The sequence below is a fragment of the Macrobrachium rosenbergii genome, chromosome 13, assembly GCF_040412425.1.
Source record: "Macrobrachium rosenbergii isolate ZJJX-2024 chromosome 13, ASM4041242v1, whole genome shotgun sequence".
NCBI classification, from domain to species: domain Eukaryota; kingdom Metazoa; phylum Arthropoda; class Malacostraca; order Decapoda; family Palaemonidae; genus Macrobrachium; species Macrobrachium rosenbergii.
In genome coordinates this window covers 24,481,763-24,499,622 of record NC_089753.1, presented here as the reverse complement: position 1 = coordinate 24,499,622, position 17,860 = coordinate 24,481,763, and the positions used below count along the sequence as shown (strand labels likewise).

The 17,860-nt window shown below is 40.4% G+C and overlaps 2 protein-coding genes across 2 annotated transcripts in view; one reads left to right on the top strand and one right to left on the bottom strand.

Annotated features, from left to right (window-relative positions):
* LOC136844563 (uncharacterized) overlaps positions 1-2,801 on the bottom strand; it is an 89,426-nt gene extending 86,625 nt beyond the window's left edge. The window contains exon 1 of the mRNA XM_067113838.1: positions 2,479-2,801. Coding sequence (XP_066969939.1) covers positions 2,479-2,626 — 148 coding nt within the window. The 5' untranslated portion in view covers positions 2,627-2,801. The remainder of the gene's footprint in view (positions 1-2,478) is intronic.
* The window catches only part of LOC136845041 (tigger transposable element-derived protein 1-like), a 289,897-nt gene that overhangs the window by 258,386 nt on the left and 13,651 nt on the right, over positions 1-17,860 (top strand). Inside the window, exon 2 of the mRNA XM_067114769.1 lies at positions 14,210-14,677. Coding sequence (XP_066970870.1) covers positions 14,210-14,677 — 468 coding nt within the window. The remainder of the gene's footprint in view (positions 1-14,209; positions 14,678-17,860) is intronic.

Sequence of the window (17,860 nt, the reverse complement as noted above, 5' to 3'; positions counted from 1 at the left end):
CATATATAAAAGTTTATGTAACGACTAATGTAAATGATGCAAACATTACGACAACGTGACGAAAGAATTTCTGAGATGTTCGGTCGAGTTACACAGCGCAGACGTAAGGAAAAAGTTTTTTTTCAGAAATTCACCATAAATCGAAATATTGTGCTAGAGACTTCCAGTTTGTTGCAAAATGAAGGTACATGATTGAATATTACTAGAATGTAACAGTTTTAGCTTATAATTACGTTTTTTTACCATTTTGGTCGAGGTAAAGTTGACCGAAGCTTGAAATTTTGGCAGTTATCGTGATTTATATGAAAATATTTCAAAACTGATAAAAGCTACAACCATGAGTTATTTTCTGTTGTATTCTACATGAAATTGCACACATTTCCATATATAAAACTTTATGTAACAACTAATATAAAATGGTGCAAACATTACAACAAAGTGACGAAAGAATTTCTGGCACGGACGTAACGAAAAAGTTTTTTTCAAAAATTCATCATAAATCGAAATATTGTGCTAGAGACTTCCAATTGGTTGCAAAATGAAGGTAAATGATTGAATATTACTAGAATGTAAGAGTTTTAACTTACAATTGCATTTTTTTACCATTTCGGTCGAGTCAAAGTTGACCGAAGGTTGAAATTTTGGCAGTTATCGAGATTTATATGAAAATATTTACAAACTGATAAAAGCTACAACATGGGTTGTATTTTGTTGTATTTTACATGAAGGCATTTCCGATGCTGCACTACCTCAATCAATTTGAAATCGTCCATGACAGACACTAGTTACAACTAGACTGCTCTTGTAGCAGTTGGAACGTTACGACTGGAGACTCGTCACTCGAGCCGCTTGGGTTCTATGGCTGCAGACGTGCCATTGAAAACCCTCTCATTTGATATAATGGAAACGAGTGCAAATTGGGAGCCACGAGGCTACACCTCGCAGGTACAGAAGCTTCAACCGCTGCATGACAACCCACCTTTAAGGGGCAAATAACAGTTGGCCGACAATAAACAAACTCACCTCCATTATCAGCAGCCCTAAAAGTGAAGAAAAACACAGTTTCTGGGTAGTTTACAGTTTAGTTGGCCAGGCCACGCAACACCTTCTGCCCATACTACAATCACTCCGCCAAGGTAAGTAGTTCCGCGACCCGACCCTGCTCGCGACCCAGCGACCCCATGTGTGTGCCCCAAGATCTGACCCAGTCTATTCCCAGTTTGCCAAGATGTCGTCCATGCCGTCCGCGCTGCATCCCTCTCACGTGCAATTTGCCGCCGCCAATCCGGTGACGATACTCGATGTAGTTGTGTTTTGCAATGACGAGAAGTCACTGATAGTGTATTTAATGAAGAGTGGCCTTGTTGGTGACTTCAGTGGTGTTTGTGGCCACTGCAAAGAAGAAACTGTCAGTCTGGTGAAACATGGCGACAGTTTCCAGTAACGCCACTGCAGGAAGCACATCCATTTCCCGATGATTCTGATTCCGACTAGGGTAAGTGGGGTTTTTTATCAATTTACGGTTACACATTTTACTGGCTTTCTGGGGGGTCCGGGGAGGGGCGAAGCCCCCCCCATCTAGGTCAGGTCACGCCGTCTTGTGTGAGGTTAGGTAGGTCCGATCTGATTAGGTAAGGACCTGGCATAACAGGAAGACTTCGGTCGGTATTATTTTACTTATGGACATTAATTGCTTTCAACATAAAATATAGGTTTTTCTGTTGTATTATGATGTGATTTGAATGATTTTGAGGTTGATTTCCATCGCAAATGAATACTTATCCTTCCCCGGCAAACGATATATACAAAATTAATAAAATTATGACTTGTCAGAATACTGCACCCCCCTCTCCATAGCTAATATGGCAAAACTTTCATCAGTAAACACAGTTTTGCCGTATTAGCTATGGAGAGGGGGGTGCAGTATTCTGACAAGTCATAATTTTATTAATTATGTATGTATACAGTATATCATTTGCCGGGGAAGGATAAGTATTCATTTGCGATGGAAATCAACCTCAAAATCATTCAAATCACATCATAATACAACAGAAAAACCTATATTTTATGTTGAAAGCAATTAATGTCCATAAGTGAAATAATACCCTTCGGTCAAATTGTTAGCTGACTTTCAGGGGGGTCCAGAGGGGGCGAAGCCCCCCCATCCAGGTTAGGGCACGCCGCCCTATGTTACACCAAAAATGAAAGGTAAATTCATAATTAGCGACCAAAAAACTGTAGAAAGAGTCAAGTTATAGTGCCGTCGGCGACGCGGAGATACCCTACAAAATGTTTGTACAGTATATATATAATCGTATATTTATGATTATATATTTGGATGGTCCCACATGGGGGGGGTGGGGGTCGGGAGGTATACCAACACGATGACATGCCCTGGCCCTACACCTCTACTTGCTGAAGGGTCAAATGTAAAGGAATATGCGCAAAATAAGCGAAGAAAAGGCTTCGGCCACAAACCTCTTTCCTCTAGGTCTCTGCCCTGTTGCAGCGGCTCTCGCAGGCGCTCCACCAACACCAACAACACCCGCTTCGTTCCTCTCCTGACCAGACCCCTGGCCTGCAGGTCAGCTATTTTGAGCTTGACCGGGTCTGACGTGTCACTCATGGTGCCAATGATCACTTTCCGAAGCAAACCAAACGTTATAATCGCGTCAAACAACAGACGCGGGCTTTGATCCGTACGGGGAAATGTTTAAATGGCGGCCACTAGTTGTAGTGGTAGTAAGCGCGAAATCTTTGGTACGGCTCATTTGATCATTCTATTCCTCCTTTGTTTGAAGTTTATTGTCTGTAATAATACCAAAAATCTGTTATAAATTCTTTCCTTTTTCAATTTCTTCTTTCGACAGACCTCCAGATAGGATATTAACCATCAATTCCTCTTTATTTTCTTGATAAGGCTGCTGCACGAATCTATATCTATTTCTCACGTCACTGTATGCTGGGCAGTAGAGTAAGATATGATCAAAGTTTTCGGCTATTTCTACACAGCACAAACATTTTGTATCTTGCCCTTTTAGCCTATTCCTATCGTTTCATTCTAGTGTGCTTAGTCTAGCCCTACTGATAAGCATTGTTTTTTCAGCGCTATCATACCAGATTTCTTATCTTTGTTTTCTTTATATTCTCTATAGATTTATGAGGTTGTCTTGTCATTCATTTCTTTCTGCCATGTCCAACTCATTTATCATCTCGTTTATCTGCTTATCTTTAAGGAAGGTATTGAGTGACATACTGGCTGGGTGTTGTTTAGTTTATTACTGGTTCCTTACTGAATGAAAGTACATTGTTGTTGTTTTAGATTAGCTGGCCTTGTGCCAGCACGTGCTCTTGCTCCTAGAGCAACCCGTAACTCTAGGTTGGTGAGTCTGTGAGATGGGTAGGTTAGATGAATGTACAGAATCTTCGAAGTTGTTTCGGACATCTGTGCTTGTCGACAGACAAACAGATGGCGATTGTGAGAGACATAATAAACGTACAATGATAAAACATATATCAATGGAAAGGCCAGGAAATTCCACATGTGGACATTTGCATGACATTCGAGACAGATTAATGTATACAATGCAGTAGCATAATACATGTGAAATGGCGAGACGTTTGGCGTCTTCACAAACAGAAGATTCGGTGGAACATTATGAGTACATAATCGAAATGCTTGCATGGCAATGCAAGTAGTGGTGAGTGTACATGAATCGAGACAATAATGGTTAGAGAAAAATAGACAGGAATATTGTATGGTAGAAGTTGCGTTCCTTCGAGCAATCGCCGCTGACGCACGAGAGAGAGAGAGAGAGAGAGAGAGAGAGAGAGAGAGAGAGAGAGAGAGAGAGAGAGAGAGAGAGAGAGAGAGAGAGAGAGAGAGCCGGATGCTTGTTGTCCTGTTTTGTCCGATGGCTGACTCACTTGAGTGCCCGTAGGACCTTACAAACTTTAACTCTACTATTTTTTGGCTCTGCTGTTGGCATTTTTTCTTTTTTTAAGGAAAAGGCATAATTTATTGTTTACACAAGTTACTAAATGGTTCCGCATCAACGGTATATCCTACTGTATTTTGGAAAGGTTCGCTTGAAAGTTGTTAAATACTGAATTTTTACAGGGCGTCCTGAATCAAAAACTAATAAATCATGCCCGAGATACATACTAATGATAGAAAAACGTCATTTTATTTGTTAAAGTTATCTAGTCCATAAGAAACTTCGCATAAATTATATATGTCATCGTAGCTAAGCTTATTTTCACGATAGGTCTGGGATTGTAAGAGCCCTGACGCTGTCTCTTCCAAACACGTGTGTGTTTGTGTTCGTCGATCGTCATCATCGGAGTCGACAGGACAAAACAGGAGCGTCTCGTTTTCTTTCTACAGAATGCGATTTCAACCATACAATATTTCAGTCTTTCTCCACATTGTTGTTTGATTTAATTCACCACTACTTGCATTGCCGGCAACAATTCTAATCATGTACTCATAATGTTCCAACGAATCTTCTGTATCAAACTGTGTGTATGTTTCTGTTTGTGAAGACAGGTCTCTCCATTTCACATTTATTATGCTATTGCAAAAATCCATTAATCTGTCTTGAATCTCATGCAATTGGCCATATGTAGAATTTCCTGACCTTCCACTGATGTATGTTTTCATTCATATGTTAATCATGTCTCTTGATATCGCCATCTGTTTGTCTGCGAGACAAACACAGATGTCTCAATTTTATGTCCGTTTTACCTGTCTGTGTGTAAACGATATATTAAAGATAATATCAATAACATCTTAAAGAGGACAAGAAATCTGTTATGATGATATTGAAAAAACTTTTTTCCATCTGTTGGCCTCTCCCACTAGCCAACACTCACTCTATCGTATTTATCCTCATCTGATGGGAATAGGGTTCAAAGAGGGCAAAGATGCCTGTTAAACCTTTAGAATTTCAAATTTTCAAAATCACTTTCATGTATCATAATAAAGTTTTCATTAAAATACCCATCTCACAGACTCAAAAACATAGAGGCTGCTTGAAGGGGAAGCCCGTGCTGAAAAAGGCCAGAATTTCTAAAAAAAACAACAACAACATCTCTCAGTAAGGAACAACCAATAAAACCAGTTAACACCCAGCCAGTATGTCGCTCATAACCCAGTTAAAACTGGTGACCAAGGTGACTCGAAGGACCCGGCCGACCCAAGATGACGACCCACGCGCTGATAGACCCTTCGCCGCCTCGCTGTTTCCCGCCGTTCCTGAGTTCTCAGTATTAGTCCGACCCTCCGAGATGACCCACTCCACCACCGGAGCCCTGGATACCTCCTCCAGGAAACCTGAAGCCGCCCTGCACTCGTACTGGACGAGCTGACCAACGAAGGACCAGCCACGTCATCCTTCAGCCTGCTGCCGCCCTCTCGAGCTGGCTGTTGGTGGATCAGCCGCCGTCATCCTTCAGCCCTCGAGCCGGCCACCGAAGGATCATCCGACGTCACCCTTCAACCAGCTCCCGTCCTCCTCGAGCTCCTGCTGGCCGGTGCCGCCCTTTCCTACCCGCTTTTAGCCCAAGGTTCTGACTACAATTGTCGCAAGACAATTTCCGCATCGATGCCTCGCTTGTCGGGGAAATTGGAATGTACCTTCGCCGTGTTTCCAAACAATCAGACGTTACACGTCTTGGGAGACGCTTGCATTTACCGGACGGGGTATGACGCTGTCTCTTCCAAACACGTGTGTGTTCGTGTGTTCGTCGATCGAGTCGACAGGACAAAACTTGGAGCGTCTCGTTTTCTTTAGTTCTACAGGAACGCGATTTCAACCATACAATATTTCAGTCTTTCTCCTAAGCATTGTTGTCTTAACAGTATGTTACAATCACCACTAATCGCATTGCCACAAGCATTCTAATCATGTACTCATAATGTTCCAACGAATCTTCTGTATCAAACTGTGTGTATGTTTCTGTTTGTGAAGACGCCGGTCTCTCCATTTCACATTTATTATGCTATTGCATTGTATCCATTAATCTGTCTTGAATCTCATGCATTGGCGATTTGTAGAATTTGTCCCCTGACCCTTCCACTGATGTATGTTTCATCACCATATTTTAATCATGTCCTTGATATCGCCATCTGTTTACCCCTTTTACAGATGTCTGAACCTTTATGTCCGTTTTACCTGTCTGTGTTTAACGCTCCGCTGCACGCGTCAATAACATCTTCCAAGATTCTGTACAGTATATCTCTCAGTGGAACAACCAATAAACCAGTTAACACCCAGCCAGTATGTCGCTCATTTCCATTCTTCCAGGTAAATGTTTTTCACTATCAAAGGCCTAATTCCAGTCAATCTTTTAGCCTCGCTCTTAGACTCTTTTCAGTCAGATTTGCATACTGGAAATGTCACTAGCTTTTAATTTACTTGTTTTTCTGTCAATTTACTGGACAAATAGCAGTTTACAGTGTGTCTAAATACACACCATTTACATATATAAAAAACAACAAGTAATACATCAAATTAAAGCTGTGAACCTTACCTTTACAAGATGCCTTAATTCATCTGAAATGCACTTTGTGATGTAGACAGATAAGAGATAACCATGGATCAATATGAAAAAGAAAATCAAATAAGATTTCTGCAAGCAAAATTTAATTTATCATCTATTCAAAATATGGACAAGAAATCTGTTTGATGATATTAAAAAACATTTTTCTATTCTATGCATCTTCTTTAATCGACAGAATGGGCTAAAGGAAAGATAAAAATGAATATTTCATTTCTTTTTTCATTTGTTTTAGAAATAGTTTTTATCGGCAGCTAATATCAAAATACCTTTGCATGAATGCTGAAAATACCCGAATGAAAAAAATATATATATGTGGTTTTAGGGACAAAGATTTGATTATATCAAGGAGGATTAAAACGACCAAGGGAGCCGTTTCAAAGGCGAATCCAGCTTACTAAAACACTACTTGTCGATTTTGACCTCTGTCCGTTCTCGGTTGATGCTTCTCGTTCCAGGAAAACGCTTTGGATTTTCTCTTAGATCTTTGACCTTCTTTGCAAATCCTGCTGATTGTTCTCTTAGATCATTGCAAGCTCAAAGTGGCAGTGTTTTTGAGGGCTGAACTGGGTCCAGAGGTCTTCTACGGAAAAATAAGCCGGTGTTGGTGGAACGATTGAGGAGCCTGTGGATGAAGATTAAGAGGAGAACAGGACTTCCTTCCATGTTGTTTGTATTAGCGACAGACGCCTGTTTTTAATGAGTCACTGAGTGTTTTGACTGAGCTTTTTTGGGGTTCTGATACTGGCGGTGCATTTGACATCTATTTTATGCCCTGAGGTCACCTTAACAGGTGTTTAGAACTGGCGGGGCTGGAAATTTTTGTCACGTTTAAGATTAACCGGTTGTTTTATGTTGTTAAATGAAAAAATTACGAGGGTCTTTGTCTTGGGAAAAATTGATTAGAAACCAATTATATTTGTGTTCTACCCAAAAATTATGCTGCCTTCAATAATCAACAAAAAACTGTGGGAATATTTGTTAGAAAGAAATCGCCGCCACGGAGCTACACCTCCATGCCCTGCCATTCGGGGGTAAAAGTTCGTTTCCATGAAGGATTCCACATGGGGCTACTAGGCTAGTACTAAACTGATTAATCTAAAAAAAATTGTCAATTATTTACATATTTATTTTTTATTATGATGAATATTAGCTTGCAAGAATTACGCATATAGATTATTTGGAGCGCGTGAATGTCCGCGGTAACCCCAATTTGCCGCCGAAAAAACGCTATAGAAAATGCAATGAAAAGACATTATGCTTGATATTTGTAAACAATCTGCTTCATTCGGTGGCGCAAAAAAAAAAGCGACGGGAAAACTACTACGGTAAGGCTACTTCTTATGTGTACGTAAACAAACCCCCACAACATACAGTTATTGTTCTGGCTGAGTTCATAGTCTAAACGCGTGGGCTGTTCTTAGCCTGAGTGGACATCCAGACAGCGTGAGCGGCCCTGACTTCCGCTTGCCAACAAGAACACTTACCCAATATATGCTGCCTGTTTGCTCTTAGCCTTACTTAGGGACCATTTACCTTAGCCCACATATACTGTACATCAATGAACTTACCTTATTGTTGGGAGGCGTCAAGTTCGCGTTCCACTGGGGAAACAGGAGGTGGGTAGAGGGTGGTGACAGTATGCATGAACATGTGAATCCGGGCTTTGTACTACGGGACCAAAACATCGTATTTCTCCATGCACTTTACACGAAGTACACAAACCGGAATAGTCTCCAAGCAGTCCTTCTTGGTAAAGCCACTTAGTAAAGTCACCAGTATTATGTAAAAACTCAAAAACGATCGGAATGTATAAATCTGTGACAGAATTAAATTCTTCAATGGACGTTACTTTGGGAAATAAAATGAGGTCGTGACTCTCCATCTCAGCGGTTACAGAAGGAAAGAAAGGGTGACTGTGGTCAGGGCATGGGCCTATGAATCATATCGATCAGAAAAATTCTGATTGGTTCAATGTATTTAATCCGTGGGTCCTAGGGAATGACCTGGGTCAGCCTGGGATACGATTGGACGGAATTAAATTTCCCGCGATCAGGTTGGGGCGACGTACGGCAGCAGCCTTAGGAACTACGGGGTGAGAGGAGCGCCGCACTTTGGCCATTTTAAGAACTAAGGGAGAGCGGTGCTGCATGGCACTGTTCACATCAACTTTGTACTTAGAAAAAGTTACGTTACGCTGAAAAAATTGTCATTCTGCAAAATCAAGCAAACTGGTCAGGTAAGTTACTTTTTTGGGTAGATTTCGTCACACTGAGCAACTTTTATTCTATGCAATTTTTCATTTGGAGTCATTGTTAATGAGCTATAGGTGCGTCCCTTGGTTAGACAAACTACTCAATTATTTTATTTTTTATGAAGATTCAAAAGATATAATAAAAAAATTGAGCTGGGATGTTCAGACCAGAAACGAACATTATCTATCGCATTCGGGTATGCAGTACAGTATTGTAATATTTGTCTCATTCTGTCACCTTGCCTATGATGAAAACAAAAGAAGGCTGAATGCCTTGGCTGACAGAGACTTCTGGATAGAAGAAGAATGCTTGTGACCGCCAAACTAAGAATGATGTATTCTAAGAAGCTCCACTAATAATGACGTTATTAACCACAGTCCAGACTAACAGGTGCTGGTACTTACAATACTTTATTACAGCATCCCAATAAGACAACAGGACTCACCATGACTGTATACAACTGACAGAGGACATTGTTTGTGTTGAAACCACCAAGGCTCTCATGCCAGCTTCTGCCGTCAAATGGGGTAGTTTGTCTAACCAAGGGATGCGCCTGTAGCTCATTAACAGTGATTCCAAATGAAAAATTGCATAGAATAAAAGTTGCTCAGCATGCTGAAATCTGCCCAAAAAGTAACTTACCTGGCCAGTTTGCTTGATTTTGCCAAATGAAAATTTTTTCAGCGTAGTGTAACCTTTTCTAAGTACCAAGTTGACGTAAACGGTGCCACGCAGCACCGCTCTCCCATGGTTCTTATGGCTGAAGTGCGGCACTCCTCTCACCTCGTAGCTCCTAAGGCTGCCGCCGTACGTCGCCCCAACCTGATCGCGGGAAATTTAATCCTGTCCAATCGTATCCCAGGTCATTCCCTAGGGCCCACGGATTAAATACATTGAACCAATCAGAATTTTTCTGATCGATATGATTCATAGGCCTATGCCCTGACCACAGTCACCCTTTCTTTCCCTCTGTAACCGCTGAGATGGAGAGTCACTACCTCATTTTATTTCCCAAAGTAACGTCCATTGAAGAATTTAATTCTTTCACAGATTTGTACATTTCGATTGTTCTTGAGTTTTTATATAACACTGGTGACTTTATACTAAGTGGCTTTACCAAGAACGACTGCTTGGAGACTATTCCGGTTTGTGTACTTCATGTAAAGTGCACGGTGAAATATGATGTGGTGGCTTCCTACAGCAGCATGAGTTCTTACCCAGGATTCATGTATTGGTAAACTTGGGGTTTGTGTACAAGTTTTCTGTCATTCCAGAGACAGTTTACTCAGCAATGTCAACACCTTGGAACTGTGTTTGGAAGAGTTTCTAGGCAGTTTCCCTCAGGTATACCTTCGTTTTGCAGACTCATCCATTAAGGGGGTGGAGTGCTCACCTGGATGTTGCTCGGGGCAGTGAGTCATTTTAGAGCTGAAGTCCAGATACCTTTTGTGCTCTCACACCAGCACTACCATCAGAAACAGGTAAAGGGATGTGTTGATTCCTGGACACCTGTATGTTTAGGAAGTTGTTTGATATTTCTAGGTTTTGAGCTTACATCTGGCTGCTCTTGGTGCAACAGGAGGCTCTGGAATTAATTTCTTCTTCATGTTTGGATTGCAGTAAGCATGGAGGAAGGCTTTCTTTCCTGGAAAGCAGTCTTGAACCTTACATCTCTCTTTCATTCTGCCATTTTAGTAGGTAATTAATGGCAGGTTGCTTTCTTCACCTTTCAGGTGGATTCTCGTGGTTTCTATGTGCCTCTGCCAAGTAATATCCAGATTTGCTAGTTTGTTGTCCGAGGCCCTGAGAGGTTTTCCTCTTTGGTTGACCATCAGATTCAGCCGAGGTATCTTTCTTGTCAGAGCTGCTCTTCAGCAGACCTCCAGGACATCGTCTGTGATGCCTGTGAGGCTTAGCTGAAACATGGGCTTGCATTTCGGGAAATGCAAATAAAACACAATACAAAATCATACAGAAAACAAAAACAAAAAAAGAAAAAACCAGAACTCCGAAGGCGTTTGCAGGCAGAAAGTGCTAAATAACCATCTTCTTGTGAAAGAGGGGCACCGAACCATCTTCCTATGAAGGAGGTTAGAGAGAAACTGTTAGATGATGCGTAGTGGGGGTAAAGCAGGTCGCGTAGCTTCCTCCTACTCCCCTATTGGCTGATGCCTATTGCCACCAATTCCTTGTGGTATTTTTAACTGGACTCCAGCTAGAGCCAGAGAATTTATCCTTACATTAAGACTGAAGGTTTGTTAGTTATGAAAAATACAAATTGATTTAAAATTTGTCATTTTTCTTGCCCACCTTTGTTGTAAATAGCTTTTTTCTGACCTGGCATTAAAGGTATGGCTGATTCTTAAGCCAGGGTTAGATTCCAGAGATGGAACTCCCCTCATCATGGGAGATCCTTTATTTTCTGAAGCTCTAAACAGTCTTTCTCTCTTTGGGATTGAGACCCCAGAGAGGTAGGCCTGTTGTCCTTAAGAGTTTTGACTCATAGCCTATATAAGTGGTTATGAAGGTCAATCTGGCATAGATCTGAACCCTAAGATCTGAAGCCTAAGACTGTTTTCAATAGCTCTGACATTGTAGGTGCAGGCGAGTTGTCTGGGCTCTCGTACCTATGGCACTTAAGAGGTTGGGGTTCTGTCTGTTGAGGATTGTCCTCAATTTCACCAGGACTCTGAACTGTCAGTCATGTAAGTTCGAGTCCTTTTCAGCAACCTCCCTACTTGACTTTCAGTAGTGACTTGTGGAATACTACTGTGTCTGTTTTTAGTGTTACATAATATCTGACGTATGACGACATGTTTCTTCAGTTGTAACTGAGTCATGGAAGTGGTGTTTTAAAACACTAGGTCTTTCTAACTCTGTGAGTTGATCCGTGGACATGTGACTCACCCAATGTGAAGGGTGAGTGGGCTATTTAGACAAGAGCTCATGATGGTAGGGGCATCGCCCCATCTTTTGCACTCAGTAGGAACCTGTCAGATCATCAGGTATTTTGTGCAAAGAGGTGGTTGTTTTTTATTAGCTGTACATTTGTTTTGCCTGCAGAATGTTGCCCACTGGCCTTGGACACACTTTCCTTGGACTGGTGGTGGTTGCTCATGGGTTGGGTAGTTAGCTCAGCTCCTTTTGGGACATGTGGCACCTCATCTAAGGTATCCAGCAGGCAAGAGAGAGGTTAAGAGGTGACTGGTTCTCATTCTCCCCTATCTCTTTCTTCCTCTCTTGTAGGTTAAAGAGTCAAGGGTGCCAATCCATGTACAAGTTGGACAGACAAGAATGCAGATTAGCTACTTGACTTAGTATCAGTCTTTTCATTGATTGCGAAGTTATATAAGTTCTTCTAAGTTCTTCTCCATTCTTAGCATTGGTGAGAGAAGGATAGACAATTTAAATCGGGGTCTCATTGACTTAGGACTCCCCTGTTGCCTCCAATATTCTTATTTTCTCAAGGTTCTTACAGCCTGACTAAGTAATTGCATTATCCATTACTTAATGGTTCAGAAGTCCAGCAGCTGCAACATCCCATATAGGCAGCAAGCTAGAGTTGAGGGGTCATCCTTCCTTTGCTCCTGAATGGACCAGGAAGATGACATTCCCAGGTTGGGCGAATGCACTAGTCAGTTCAGAGAGTACCCAGATTTACTCCCCTCCCATGGAAAAGTCTCTTAATGCAAAGAACAAAGGTTTGTATGTGTGTAGCAACAAATAGCAAATTTTAAAAGTAATTTGTAATCTTTCTAACATACAAGCCTGAAGCTCATTACATTAATGGCCCACCTCAGCCACCCTTCTAATCTGTCAACATTGCTGGAAGGCAAAGTGGAGTGCAGACTGTCAGGTGGGCGAGGCTTCCCCCTACTTGTCGATAGTTAACTACCTTGTCATAAAAGTTTGAATGGCTGATCCAGCTCACGTTTACAAGCTTATCCTAATGTTAAGAACTTCAGGTTTGTATGTTAGGAAAAATACAGATTTTACTTTTAAAATTTTCTGTGTTTTGGTTTGAGCACAGCACCGCAGGTGTGGCTCCATTAGTGTGATGGAATCACCTACTTGGAATTGGAGTCCTCCTGTATTTGGATTCCTGGTTAGTTTTCTCCAACTCATTTTAGACGGTTTAGGGCAAATGACTATCTGCGTTAGGCCCTTGTGCTGGGCCTTCTGATCAATGTCCACATGTCTATGCATCTTCCAATGCAGCCGATTGTTTATTTAAGAGTGAAGATCGACACACTCATTTTGGGCTCATCTGACAGGGAAATGGGTAGATAATTTCCTATCCACAGGCAGTCCTCGGGTTACATCAGGTTCGGGTTACGTTGTTCTGGACTTATGACGCTGGCCTCACAGCGCTGTTAACCCCGATTTTCCAGCGCTGTAAGTGGATTTACGGAGCTGTTACCTGGACTTATGTCATAGCACTGTAAGTGCTATTTATTCCCATTATAATTACGATGCTTCAGGTTACGGGGATTTTCGGCTTACGGTGCGCTGCCGGGGACAGAACCCCTGCCGTGAACTGGGGAACACCAGTAGTTAGAGAATTTTAACCCTCTGAAAACCTCATCCAAGAATGGCTGTTTCCTTTAGGCCACATGGCCTCTTTAGAGAAGTTTGACAACATGGCTTGGCCAGGAATGAGACCAATTCAATTTTATCTGAAGAGCTCTTGGGGATAGGTCTTTTCTGACAGATTCAACTCCTGTGGTAGTTCCTCCAGCTCTTTTGATTTCTCTTTAGTCAGGAGGATTGATAAAGACTGTTAACCCTTTTGCTTATGACTCTTGTAAGCAGTTACGTCTGTGGGAAGTGGCAGTGACTCAAGCAATAGGCATAAAAATTCATTACATTTATACCCCTTTTTGTTTAAAGACGCATACTTCCGACAATTTTCAAGGTAGACTGCTCCATTTTATTTTATTTGGCAGCTGAATGATTACTTAAAATGGCATAAAAAAAGTCCTTAAAATAAATTTATGTTGACAGTCATTTTGGTCAGCCAGGCAGTCTTTTTATTTTAATGAGTACGTATGCTGGCACAAAGACACAGCTATCTTTAACAGTAAGTAAGTATCCAAATGATAAATTTTCTCATGAAAATTTACATGATTTAGAATTGGTAGGCAGAACAGTACAGTAGTATGTCAAACTTTGTTTTTTGCAGAAAAATTACAGACTACTTCTTATCTTTTTTGTAGCCCACTGAGAGTATTAAGTGTTTCCTCTTCTGATTCCAGACTTTACCCTTTCCTTGAAAAAAGTTAGGTAATTTATGCTTGTTTCCTTAGTGGTTTATCATAATTGACATCCTGAGTAACAGCAATTCTGTGCACTATTTGGAAGCTGATTGCTTTCCTTTTTTTGTTTTTCAAAAGATGCTGGAGACTTTGAGCTGGAGCCAGACCATGACGAGCAAGAGGACGAGGACGAGGAAGAGGAAGATCCTGATTCAGTGCATGAGAATGAGCGTGTACTTGAGCTAGAACCTGAACGTGAGTTTGAGCACAAAGCAGAACATAATGAGCCAGCTTTGGAGTTGAAACCAGAAGGTGACCTTGATGCAGAGTCTGAACCAGAACCAGAGCATCATTCAGAAGCAGAGTCAAGAGCAAAGTCGACTTCACCTCCAAGAGAGGATGAACCTTCTCAGGAAGGGATGAGCTCTTACTCATCCCCACATAAAGATGGTGAGTCTTTGGAAGAAAAAGATTTTGACTTGAGCCACTGCCAGCATTCTAGTGACAACACTACAGCCAAAGACGAAGACATTGTAGTCAAAGAAGAAGTTGAGGATAAATATTACAAAATGGGTTATGAAGATGCACCTCTGCAGGATATGTCTGGTAAGTGGTTAAGTAGTTATATTTATTTTTAAGAGACTGTCTGTGACATTCTGTATTTCATTCAGCCATCTTAAAGAAAAGTATTATGATTTATATTTGAAATGACAGAATAAATAAAGTTCTTACCCCTCCTGTGTGCCTATATGGGTGACAGATGTGCTGGTGCAGTACGAATTCACAAAATTATAGGGAAAATTACTTATGGGCGGCACCTCTCCCTGACATTGAATTTTCGGTCCCCTTATGGCCAAAATAGAGACAAAATCATCGTAGAAAAGAGATAAACAACAAGAGTATGGCTTTTCCCTCAAATCTGATTGATCCAGCACCACAGAAGAATCAAAAGCATAGGGCTCTGAGGCTAGAAGAAAGGCCGCTTCATTATCTCTACAGCACCTCTTCCCACACCATTCACCACTGTAGTCCACTCACATCGTCCGTGAACACGCTAATACATACTTCCATCTAAACACTGTAAAATTCAAATGAACCGTACTGTAATTGCCATATATGCTCTTGTATCATGTGACCCTTCAGATTTGTCCCCAAAATGGTTTCATCACATACGTAGTATATTATGCGAGTTGCATTTTCATCAGATTACACTAGACTATGCTTAGTGTTTGAGTTTCATTTTCAGTGCATTATGCTAGGCTAGGCTTACTATGCCTGTCTCAGTTTTGATAGATTCCACTGATAATGTATATTACATCTAAGTCACCTTTTTTTATTTATTAACAGGCCTAGAAGCAAACTCTGTAAATAACAGGTATAGAAGCAAACTCTGTACATAACAGGCTTAGAAGCAAACCTGTACATAACAGGCGTAGAAGCAAACCTGTACATAACAGGCTTAGAAGCAAACCTGTACATAACAGGTATAGAAGCAAACCTGTACATAACAGGCGTAGAAGCAAACTCAGTATGCTAAATGCAGATCGTTATACATTTACCCAGGCTTACCAAACTTACAGCTTGTCAAATATTTTACATGTGTTTCTTTTGTTTAACAACCACTTACTATTTCATGCAAAATTCTTGTGTAAATAACAGTGAATTCTGACAAACGGCCATATCAAGAAACAACTGTTTACCAGTGTTAGTTATTGTAACCATTGCTTGTTTATTGTGCGTTGCGTTGCATTTGTTGACTTGTTAAAGCTTGCACATTATAAATTGTTGGTTTCATAGTAAAAATAATATAAATTCTTATTCATCCTTAAAACAATGGAAGAGAAGGCCTTAAAGTATGCCATAGAGTTACAGTTTTTGAATAGGCAAAAGCAATGTTGGAAACTGGTAAGATTAACCTTTACTTCATTTAAAATTACAGGATTTAGAAAGACTGTAATACTGTTTTAACCCTATTATATTTTATATAAGTAACTTACAAAGTAATTACATGGCCATAGTTTCCTCTTGCATGGCAGCTTGAATGAAAAAATACTGCGGAAATGCAAAAATCCCCTCTAAAAATGCTTATAACTGGATTATAACTGCCAGATACCTTGTACCCTTAAAGTAAAATGTTTATAACTGCCTGTTTTAACATTTCACTGCTTAATTTGATAGTTCAAATAAAAACATACCTTAAATTACCATAATAAAACAATTTGATATCATTTCAAACAACAATACGCCCTAAACCATCATCCCAAAATGCCCAAAGTAACCTTACATTACAGTACAGTACTCTCCTACTACTGTTACTCTTAAGTAGGCTATATACACCCCTAAAATCCTTATAACTGCCTATTTTAACAGTTCATTGCTAAACTTGACAGTTCAAACAAAAATATATCTTAAACTACCATCTCAGAACACCCTAATATCATTTGAAAGTCTTGTTGCAAAATTAAGTATATCCGCCTACAACTGTTACTCCTAAGTATCCCCTGTCATTCAGACACGCACGTTTTCTTTGGCCTACGTAACTTTGCGCATTGTTCTGTGCATACTGTAATGCACTGGGCATGCATTTTATATATACTGTACTGATATTTTCCTGTGTTGTAAGATGATTTTGAAATTATATTCACTGTATGGGTACGTATTTTAGGATAGTACTAGTGCTGTATAGAGCATTTAAAATATGTGGGTAGTTTAGAACGATGGGACATGTACATGTGCCTCCAAACTGATTACAGTACGTACAAATACATTTGTGATAAAAAAAATTATTTACTACTGAAAGTTCTTGGTTTACGTCATTTTGTGTAGTCCTCACCATCTCCCATAAATTTATTAAAAAATTCTAGTGCCATCATTCTCTCTCTCTCTCTCTCTCTCTCTCTCTCTCTCTCTCTCTCTCTCTCTCTCTCTCTCTCTCTCTCTCTCTCTCTCAGTATACATATACTGAGAAAACACCGCAAAATATCTATAACACATTACTTCACTTACAGAATATATTATATTATATTGACCTAATCACCATAAAAATATTTAAAATCCGAATTTCATACATAGGCTCCAGTAGCAATTTTTCTGTGATGACATAATCTCTCTCTCTCTCTCTCTCTCTCTCTCTCTCTCTCTCTCTCTCTCTCTCTCTCTCTCTCTCTCTCTCTCTCTCTCATATATCAGTACTGTACTGTACATATTCTTTAATGGAAATAATATCAGTTACTGTACCATAAGCATAAAAAACACAAAAATAAACAAATCCAGCAATTCATGACAGATCGACATAGGTAGCATTGCCATATTTTTTGTTTTATCTGATTTATTGTACTGTATTTCATTACAAGTTTAGTTGACTATGATTATCACATGTATAACAGTACACAATAGAATATTTTATCACTGTTGATGTTTCATCTCTGTAAGATAAGTATGTTTCATGTTACTGATATCAGAAATACTACTGAATCGAATGTTGTTATGTCTATGGTTAACAACGCATTACCTAACACCATCGAACGTCAATTGCCCTGTACCCACCTTAGGAGTAAGATGCTTCTGTAATAAACCGTCAACATGAGAATAGTGCCACTTACTTACCTTGCCCATAGAGTCTCCTATATGGTGCAGCGACGGAGTATTACGTACGCAGAATGACGGGATTTTGTAGAAGATAGCTGAAAAGTACCCCTAGATTAATAAGACCTAGAGACGCCAGAAGTGGTATCGGCGATGGCGCAGCAGTGGATCTAAACACATTAGTTCAGGCATTAGTTACGGCCA